The following is a 10,433-nucleotide window of genomic DNA, read 5'->3' as shown; positions in this document are numbered from 1 at the left end:
GGCGAGAGCGCTAACCACTTGCGCCACCGTGCAGCCCTAATTTAATTACATTTTAGCTTAAATATAAAACCATGAGTAGAACAGAAAGGCTGCATGGTAGTGTAGTGGTCAGCACTCTCGCCTCACAGCGAGAAGGCACTGGTTTAAATCTTTACTGGGTCCTTCCTGCGTGGAGTTTATATATTATCCCTGTGCATGTGTGAGTTCTCTTATTCTGGTTTCCTCACAAAACATGCTTCATAGTTTAATTAGTGACTCAATATCATCCCAAATATGTGTGGGTCTGTAATGAACAGGCGAGCCGTGCAGGATGTATCCAGGCTTCACCCAACAGTGGTTGGGATAGGCTCCAGCAACCCTGGAGACCCCCAGTGGGTTTGTAAGATGGATGGATGGTGTGGTTGGAGTACAAAATAAATGCACACATTTGCAAACTCACATAATTTTAAATATGCATACTTTGATAAATAATGCAAGATGAAAACAACTAAATGATAAACACTAAGTGCAACACCTTCCATACAGAATATTACCATTCTGAATAATTAGATGTTAAGCATATTCAATACAAATGCCAAGTTTAAAGCATCTTTGGCAAAAATAAATGAATAAAAAAAATAATTTGACATGATTTGTTAACTTTCTGGGTTTTCTAGCATTTCTCACCCCCTTTTAAGTTTTCCTATTCTAACTAAAAATTTATTTATAAAAAGAGATTTTCATGCCTTGCACAGTTCAAGACACTTTACAATTACAAACAAAAGCATAGACACTAAAATTAAAATAAAAACCCAACCTACCCTTTGCTCTCATTAACATGTGCAGGAAGATTAAACAGCTAAAAAATTAGCAAGGGAGAAAAACATTACATCAGTCTGTTTATCCACTTTTGAATCAGTCTTTCAAGGCTATGTAATTATATTACTATGTACAAAAGAATATATTAGGTTGAAGTCTATTGAACGTATCTTTGTGTCTTGAGATCATTCTTTTGTCTCCTATTGTAGCAAGCTCAGTCTATTCTAACAGTTTAAAGTCGGGTCTGACAGATCCACCTGGGCTGCTCTAGCTTACTCTTCAAGACTCTTACCTGGACAATCGCCTCATTAGAGGATTGGGAGTTGCTTGTATGGCCTGGATAATGTGGACATATCCCTCCAAATCCTCTCCCTGACCCAACTACCAGCTCAAACCAAAAGTCAAACCAAACAAAAATATATATTTTAATGGGGTTTCTCATGTTTGTGTTCCTTGAAAGCGGAACTACGGTTTTAACACGTCACCAAAATACTACAAAACATACTTTATCTGTGTTAGCTGGACGAAGGGACGTTTCTCGATAAAAGGGTAATTTTATTACAGTATGTTGGGGATGATAATGCTAATGAACTCGAAATGACTTGATAGGAAGCGACTGACAGGCAGACACCGGCTAGCTTCGCTATCAGGCTAACGGCTTAGCTGCCCAGTAGACGGCTAGCTAATTTAGTCAAACCCTAGTTGCTTCTCCTTGACCTAAAGTAATAATATTAAGTGAGTTATACTCTAAACACAAAATGAGTTAAACGTATGGGTGTGATTGGTATTACTTCACGTTAGCCACTAAAACACCTGATGATTCCAGAGCTGGTGACAGGTAGCTATACAATCCTATGCTAGCTAAGTCAGATGCTAAACAGGCTGTTCAACCGCAAAAAGGCCTTACCTTTAGCTTTGTCGGTGGGGTACAGTTTCTCAGCCTTGTTGAGAAACTTCAGCGCTTTCTCTTTGTCCCCACCTTCAATAGCTCGAATCGCTATATTGATACATTTTTCTGCTTCGTCCCTGTTGCCTTCCATCTTCTTGTCCCCCTTCCTCCCACATCAGTCAGTCAGCTGAGCATTCTGCGTACCACGTGGTCACCGGCGAGGAGGACAGCAGTGTGTATAAGCGCGCGCCTCATCGGGCATCTCACTCCTCAAAGGAGCTTTATCTTCTAAATAAGCATATAGTGGTTCTTTATGATAATAATAATCCCACAGTGCAAAGAAAACAGGAGGTGTAACTTTTTTGACAGCTTAAAAAAACATTTTACCAATTTAATTGAATTCCTCCTTGTAAAAATGTAATAATCATTTTATTTAATGACGTAAAACATTTGTTTTAATTTCTCTTGAAAACATCTTATTTTGATAAATCACTAAAAAATGTAATATTTTATTATTAATAAAAGCTAAGAAGAAAAAAAACATTACTCGACTATGTTGCGGCATGTACCCTGAAAACTGCAGTATTTTTTTCAAATTATGACCTGCTTCAGGCATGATGATTGCAGTCCATTCCACCATGATGGCACTCAGTGTGCAGCTCGGTAAGAAAAGTAGCTTCTGGCTGACCTGTACTGTGTAATACATTATTGGAAAGCAGATTATTAATTATTATGAAATCATATGTGTGTAAATATGTAATTTACTTAAAGTTTTAATGCAATTACAAACTGCAAACAACGTTGTTGCAAAGTTTTCTCACATTAACTTCCCTGGCTTCTGCTAAAACATACAATCTTAGGGTCATACCATTTGCAATCTTACTTGTCATCACAACAATATCAAATCTAGTTTATTTATTTATTTTGCTTTGGCTGATACAAATCTTGAAACAGGCTTTCTATCAAATTGTATCCAACCATCTGTGTTACTTTAGTCAGGTAAGTTGAAAATACAAAAACACAAGTATTTTTGTTTAAAACAAGTCCCGGGAAATAGAGTATTTCTACCAACAACTTAAAGACCCTCTCAAATGAAAGTAATGTTTCTAGTGGTATTAACATGTTCTTATAGCATTTTTCTGTGGGACATATATAAAGAAAACTAACATTAAAACTGCCTTTCTAAGTATTTATTTTCTTAATTCATTGTAAATCAGGAGCAGAAAAAAAGCCAATTTCAAAAAGTTTGTAGGTGTTAAATAGAAAACATAATCAGCAGGCCAAAAGCTCTCTGCTCCGCTCCATTCAGATGGATCCACTTGTAGACGTCTAGAGCCATGTACGTTTTTGTCTTCATTGTCTGAGCTGCGACTAGCTCAAATTTGTTTAGCTGGATAGCTCTGATATTGCTCGCCATTTCTTTTGCACCACTATGGTTCTGAGGGACTGTAAGTTAGCAAGAGAGCATGAAACACAGGGATGATGGGAAATGAGCACAGGCTTACTCCCTACCAACAGTCCCACCATGAACTCAGAGGTAAATTTCTGATCACCGGCTGCTGCCGCTCTGAAGAAACTATGACCTAAAAAACTACAATAAAAAAGGCGAAATCAGCATAATCATCATCATAATAATAATAACACTGCTAAATAAGCAAATCATTTGCAATATTGCCTTGTAATTGTATGTTTTTTCCCGCAAAATGGTCAGAAATACATTCAGCAGCTGGTGGATCTGAAGATTTCCCCTGCAAGGGTCTGAAATCAACAGTATTATGGGTTTCCAGAAACAATCTACTCAGCCAATGGAACCCCCTCCACAGCATTATGTGTAAAGAACCTCGATTACCACTCATGGAGTAAAGTATGAGCTTTTTGATCCAGTTTGCCATCCACAGAGTGCAGACCTGATGGAAAGAAAGAATGGAATCATTAAACAGCAGTTAGCTAAAGCTACAAAAGCCACCAGAAAAACCTGGTCTGTGTTAAATCGTTGTGAGACTGATTGCAAACACATCTCAGAATTCAACAACTGTGTTGGTACACAGTTTATACATTCATATTTCCTGTATTCTCTCATGTGATGCCAGACTCTGATAATAAAGGAGATCTACATGAGTATTTGCACCAAGAAGTGAGAGCAAAGAACTTTTGAATCATGCAGTTGAAAAGTTCTAAACTGGAGAACTGGTGTTCCTGAAGGAGATCCAGGGAACCAAGTGGTCAGAACTTGGATGGATGGGCGCTCACAAAGTCCTTTCGGCCACGCCAACATCTCCTGCAGTGCGGAATGCAAAGAGACTTTCTTGGATTCATGTGAGCCAGTACAAACTCATGAGACATCTTGATGCTGAACACACTGGTGACATAGTCCAGCTTCAAAGAACATGCGACAAAAGGTGCATGTCGTCTCAACCCTCCTGAAGATACCACTGGGTAAAGCACTGCTTGTGTGGACTAGAAATTGTCTCTGAGAGCAAGCAGTAGGTGGAACCGTCAGAATGGGTCTGGCTGCACTTCCATGTTTCATTGTCCTCTGAGCAGTAGTGATAGCACTCTTCTGCAGGACTTTTATTCTCTGGTACTGTGAAATTCATCATCAAGATTTGCTGACTACAGACTGAGAGGAGAACTGGATGACCACGAGAGCCATCAAGACAACTATTGGAAAACTGCACTGACATATTACACCATTGGGTTCAACAGCTGGTGCAATGCCCCAACATTTCACCTGACTGCACTGGGTAAGAGAGCTAACATTACATCTACTCCATGGACAAACATCGAGATGCCTGGAGGAAATGGGTATCTTCATCTCCTTTGCTGTGGTACTTATCTTTCCAAAAAATGTGCCTGCCTCTGTTGCCATTCCCAGAAACATTCACTTCGATGACACGCTGCACTGACACATCACCTGTGAAGCGCTCCTGCTCCTACCTGCTCCACCTCTTTGATTCTTCTTGCAAGAGTAAAAATCAGTGCAGTAGTAAAATTCTGAAGGATCACGGTTCCTCCCAGATGCAGAGTGACACATGATCATGGAATCCCCTGTCCTGGTTTATTTGTCTGTTCTACATCTATTCTGTGTATCAGCAGATACTGCCGTCTACACCACCACTTGCTGATGAATCAGCATTTTTAAAAACAAGTCTTAGCTAATTAGATTAGAATTAGATTAGAAATGGTTTGTTTCAAGCAATCAAAAGAAAAAAAGTAAATTCATGTGCAATACAATCAACCATCAAAGTTTACATCCATGAAGACATGTCAAATAGAGGATAACTAAACATTAAGCGATTGCCTGAAAGGGAGTGGGAGGAAGTGAACTTATATAATCCCACCCTGGGTCGACTAAATGCCAATACTAAAGTGTGCTTCCAAAGTGTAATGGAATGAGATTTATGTGTTAAAATGATTTGTTTTTGTTTTATTTGCTATGATGGAGGGAATGTTGAGAAAACATATTTTCCATCTAGAATATTTTCCATTTATTTATTTGAAGTCTCTGAGTTTGTTAGTTTAAATTAGGGGTGTCAAACACACGGCCCGTGGGCCGCATCCGGCCCACCAGATGGTTTAATCTGGCCCAGTCATGAAGAGAAAAACGTTGAAGAATGTTGAAGGAAAAAGCAAGTTTCTAGACCATTCCTGTGGCGAGTTATGGTTCTTTAAAGAAATGACTGCAATGCTCAAATCCACCACTAGGGGAAGCAAAGGAAGATAAATGCAGACAAGAGATCAAGAAATAAATGGTTTCTTTAAGATGTATTTTGATTGTCTGCCAGCCTCAGTGCTGTTACTATAGCTATAAAAATTATCAGGTGTGACAACCTAATTACCAAAATGTTGTCAAAAAGATAATAATGGTAGCTCAAATAATAATTAATGAGGCTACTAGGTTGTTTGAGAGTTTTTTTCAACTGAGAAAGAAACAAAAACAAAACAACGCTACAGATAACAAATCAACAACATTGCTTTGCTATCATGTTACTGGTTTGGTCTTCCTGAGATCAGACAGGTAGACTGTGGCTCCTGAATCAAAATGAGTTTGACACCCCGGTTTAAGTCATATTATAAAAAACCAAACTATAGTTCGTAGACATGCCGGCTGTTTCTAATGTTTTCTTTTATTTGTTTTAACATGGTTTAGCATTATTTTATTTAGTCTTTTGGTTGATAGACTAGTTGGACACTACTTTATTTGTTTTTATTAAATGAAAACCAGCCACATGAGGACATCCAGCCATTTCCAGCAGCTTCAAAACAACTCCACCTCCATGTGAATTAAAGGTCACACACATGCAGCTGTGAGATAGGCTGAAATCTTGTATGTGTATCCAAAACAGCACAAATTATAGTGATTTTGAATGCACCCTCAGTGTGTTAACCACTGTCTGTCCACTCAGTGCGTTCAAGTGAAACTTAAAACGATACGTTTTTGATTCTCCAATCTTATTGAATGTTTTTGTATGTCTGAAAAACTGGGTACAAACTAATAGCATTTCTTTACAGTCAATTTTCAGAAAAAAATTCTGACAATGCTCTAAAAAACAGTTTTTGCACACAGACAATACTGAAACTATCAAAAAGGCACCTGTGAAAGACAAAAACATGCTTTTCTCTCCCATAGATTTGGTTGTTTACATGTAACCGAAAAAAAAATTAGATTAGGTTTTCATTCAATTTATTCAAATGCCTTTGTTGAGACAGTGGAGAGAGCGGTATACAGATGTGCCAAAATATTTGTTTAAAGCTATAACCACAGAAAATTCATTCCGAAGTTAGATGATTCTCCTGAAGGGAACCGCTGAAGAATGACATTATACGAGTGAGATCTAAATTATAACATTACTTTAGAATTTAGCACTCTTATCTAAATTTAAATGAGATTTAAGCTGTAGGGCTTTTAAATTAGTCAGAAACCCTTTAATGCTTTAAAAACTAAAGCTAAAAAGATCCAGATGAATTACACATCAACACGCTATAAGTTACTGGCATTAAATATTACAGTTACAGGCTATCTATTCATTAGTCACCAACAATACATAGTATACAACAGGTCTTAATCTTAGATTTTCTTCAGTTTTTAAACAGTACATTGTTATATAAACTTGACATTGCTATGAAAATGAAATGAAGGACAGAGGGGTGATGACAGTGCTGTCTAAACTGCACACAATAAACAGAAATTCTGTCCCGTTCTGCCCTTCTTTGTCATTTTCCTGCCATGGCGACTTAAGCTGGTGTGCGTGAAGGAGGCAGCTTGGCTTCAAATGACCCCATGGTGTTGAGCGCCGCATGAATGCGGAAGTGTAGCCTCGACTCCATGCTGTAGTTTTTGTAGTTCGTCCTGAAAATAAGACAGTATGTTATTTGTGAAATAGACAAAGGAGGGAGGAATATTGAGGAACTTTAATGTGATTTTAGAAAATAAAAATAGATTATTTTATCTTTTAAATCAAAAAGGCCACCAATTGATTTCTAATTGATCCTCCCTGCAATTAGGTTCTATAGTGTGAAAATATATGAGGCAGTTATTACTTTTCTATTTTCAAGTTAAAGACCCACTAAGATAAAAAAAAATAAAATCTTGTTTTTGGTGTTTTTAGCATGTTCTCGAGGCATTTTTCTCATGATGGATGACATATTTAGAAAATTAAGCTCAATATTATATTTCCAAGTATAAAAATTCATAGACCACTAGGAATGTTTTTACAAAGGATCAAAAGATGATCAGAGTGAGACTTTAACACATTTAGTGTGAAGTCTTAATTCAGACTAGCCCAAAAACAACACTTTCATTGTCCTTTTTGCATAAAAGCTGCAGATGGAAACAACCTCCACTCTGGAGGCTGACGCAATATTTTCTTTCACAGATGTCTCGTGGGTTTTTAATGATTTGGTTTGGTCAGGAAAATATGTCATTCATTTCTTTAAAAAAATCAAAAAGGAACATATTGGAAAACGGATTTATCTACCAGATCACAGTAGTGATGCACAACAGCTGATGCATACAAAGTGTTAAGATCAAACGTCTTCTGAAATGGATTCCAGAACAAAAATACATAATTTTTTAGGACATTAAATTTAGAGTTTTTTTTATCTTGTTTTATAGTCTGAAACTCATATAAACTCAAATAGAATTTCTCCCATCTTTAAAAACACTTACTTCACACTTTCAATCACTGTGATGGCCTTATTGACGTCTCCTTTCTGCTTGTGCAGAAGGCCTAACTCATACGTGGTAAAAGGCACCAGGTAGTTGTCATGCTTAATATCGTTTTCACTGCAAATGGGAAAAAAACAAAAACAATTTAATCACTTATTCAGTTACAATTCATTTAAAAAAACTCTACAAAAGAATCAAAATGTGTAATTTTTGTTAACTGTATTTTTTATCCATCTGTACCAACTGATGCTTCTTTCCTCACCTGGAAATGACGTGATTGAAGCAGGCCTCAGCCCGGTCCAAGAGTCCCAGCTCTCGAAGGCACAGACCCTTTAGCAGCTGGATAACACACTGATCGTCCAAGTGATACTCAGACGGGGCTGCAGAGGCAAGAGAACTCTATTACACAAATTAGTATCAGAGGAAATTGTATTTATCTCTTAGAAGTTAATATTTTACCCAAATCGGTTTTCAGCTCCTTTTCAGCTCTCTCTAAAGTGCACAAGATGTTCTCAGTCAAGTCAGGTCTTTTGCCCACTACTGTAAAGCCATTCCACACATACATCATTTCCTGTGTGAGGAAAAGGATTTCTTTTTAGCAAGATACATAAGTAAAAATAAAGAAAAAATGCTAATGAAAGGTCAACCTACCAAAGCTGGAACAACGAGTTTGACAGGGCTGGGGGACGAGTATCTCTCAGCCTTCTTTGCAGCAAACTTCTCCGTTGGAATGGATTTCCCAGCAATTCTTAACCGGAGACTTTCCACTTGCCTAAAAACAGAAATTTAATTCATTCAGCATATTTGTATAACTTTAAGTATTTGCAGTCATTATTAAATAAGTTGCAGACCTGAATAGAGCTACTACATTTTCTCCCAGTTTGGACACTTCTTCCGGAGGGAGCATGCTCAGGATGGCAGCTTTATGGTACACATAGATGGCCTACAAGAACAAACCAGCCATTTACTTTATGCAAAAATCCCACATAAAATGAAACAATTTACCTGAGACCACTTGTTCTCTTTGGAAAGCAGATTTGCGTATCGATACGCTTCTATCCAGTTTTGTTCAAACGAATACGTCCACATCAGCTCCCAGTAGCACAGATGGTGAATCTGGCGCCACTCTTCCTGTGCTGCAATGCAAGCCAAGAACTTCTCTTGGGCCTAAAGAGAAGTCCACAGTCACTGATTGATACTTATTTAATCATATATTGTAAGAAATTAAATACTAACTCACAAATGTAAAGTTTCCTTTGAGCACAGCGATTCTTCCAGTAAAGAAAAGCATTAGGGCTCCCTTTGGATAAAAATATATTAAATATTTGTTCAATAATAACATCAAGATGGGGAAAAAAATGTTGATTTTTTTTTTACAATAACACTCACATTCGGAAACCTCTCAGCATAGGGTTTTAGCAAACCTTCACACTCTGTGAGGTTTCCATCTCCAGTACCTGAAGAGATGAATTCAGAACCGTTGACAAATAAATACGTATATAAATAATTATATATATATATATATATATATATATATATATTTAAATAAATATGGGTAGTCGTGAGTGGACAAAGGCACTTTAACACCTTAAGCTTCAACATCTTTGCATAAATGACTCAACTTGAAAAGATAGCCAAATGATAGCCAAAACAAGGTTTATCTCAAAGGGCCTTGGTAAGTTAAATCAAGTTACAACAAACTCTCACACTTGAATGTAGTTTTTTCACTGAGGTACAACAAAGATGGAACAAACCAGGACTTTCCCAAACTGTTGCCACGCTGATTAAAATATGGTTTGTTTAAAGTGTTTCAGTAAAGTATTCAAGTCTCCATTTTGCTCCTGAATTCTCCATCACACTTCTCATTTGGAAATGTTTTCTAAAAAACTGTCAAATCCAGATATATTTTGCCGTTAAATAAACAGAAAGTTTTGTTACAAAAACTCATTTCTATGGTCCTGCTCTCCAGTTCTTCTGTTAAAAACTATTTACTTATTGAATCCTAGACAATTTAAACCAGTTTAAGCTAGATATGTTTTTAGAAACCTTTGTCCCATTTTAAAATGGATGCAGTTTTCTCACCAAGAATCACTGTGATGTACAGATGAAACATCAGCATGGTCATGGTGCTGAGGATGGAGCGCAGGTTGTTGCTAGATGCCCCTGCTCTCAATTCTGCCAACCCAAGCTCCTGCAAAATAAACGCAATTTATCTGTGGAATATGTAGCAATTATGTTAAAAAAGCTTCCTCATCATAATGAGCCTTAGATATGTTCCTCACATGCACATTAGTTGACAGAATTATTGTCTAAATTAATATAAAACGTGTCACACCACCCACCCTATTTCCAGAAAAGCCAAGAAACTCCATCAGTCGGAGGACTCTTGCTGGAAAAAGAGAAAGCATCTAATAGCAAACAGAAAACATTAAGTTTGTTAGAACATAAAAACAGGAAAATGTGCTAATATTTCAAAAATCCAATGACATCAAAATACTTTTTTTTATATAAAACTCCACGTTTTTAGTGCATAGAGTGAAATTGACTTTTACTGTACAAGAAATGAAATATTCAACC

General features: G+C 37.1%; 2 protein-coding genes across 2 annotated transcripts in view; both read right to left on the bottom strand.

The window, feature by feature from the left end:
* The window catches only part of dnajb14 (DnaJ heat shock protein family (Hsp40) member B14), a 7,388-nt gene extending 5,440 nt beyond the window's left edge, over window positions 1–1,948 (bottom strand). Inside the window, exon 1 of the mRNA XM_024289457.2 lies at window positions 1,706–1,948. Coding sequence (XP_024145225.1) covers window positions 1,706–1,838 — 133 coding nt within the window. The 5' untranslated portion in view covers window positions 1,839–1,948. The remainder of the gene's footprint in view (window positions 1–1,705) is intronic.
* A 4,408-nt stretch (window positions 1,949–6,356) lies between these two features.
* Window positions 6,357–10,433, bottom strand: part of LOC112156961 (tetratricopeptide repeat protein 39B) — a 7,788-nt gene continuing 3,711 nt past the window's right edge. The window contains exons 8-18 of the mRNA XM_024289337.2: window positions 10,199–10,264; window positions 9,939–10,047; window positions 9,246–9,313; window positions 9,097–9,156; window positions 8,862–9,023; window positions 8,708–8,799; window positions 8,508–8,628; window positions 8,316–8,427; window positions 8,119–8,236; window positions 7,857–7,973; window positions 6,357–7,037 (exon numbers count right to left, since the gene is read on the bottom strand). Coding sequence (XP_024145105.1) covers window positions 6,923–7,037; window positions 7,857–7,973; window positions 8,119–8,236; window positions 8,316–8,427; window positions 8,508–8,628; window positions 8,708–8,799; window positions 8,862–9,023; window positions 9,097–9,156; window positions 9,246–9,313; window positions 9,939–10,047; window positions 10,199–10,264 — 1,140 coding nt within the window. The 3' untranslated portion in view covers window positions 6,357–6,922. The remainder of the gene's footprint in view (window positions 7,038–7,856; window positions 7,974–8,118; window positions 8,237–8,315; window positions 8,428–8,507; window positions 8,629–8,707; window positions 8,800–8,861; window positions 9,024–9,096; window positions 9,157–9,245; window positions 9,314–9,938; window positions 10,048–10,198; window positions 10,265–10,433) is intronic.

This window comes from Oryzias melastigma, linkage group LG1, assembly GCF_002922805.2.
Source record: "Oryzias melastigma strain HK-1 linkage group LG1, ASM292280v2, whole genome shotgun sequence".
NCBI classification, from domain to species: Eukaryota; Metazoa; Chordata; class Actinopteri; order Beloniformes; family Adrianichthyidae; genus Oryzias; species Oryzias melastigma.
The sequence above is the reverse complement of the archived record's forward strand: the minus strand, read 5'-3'. Positions and strand labels throughout refer to the sequence as shown.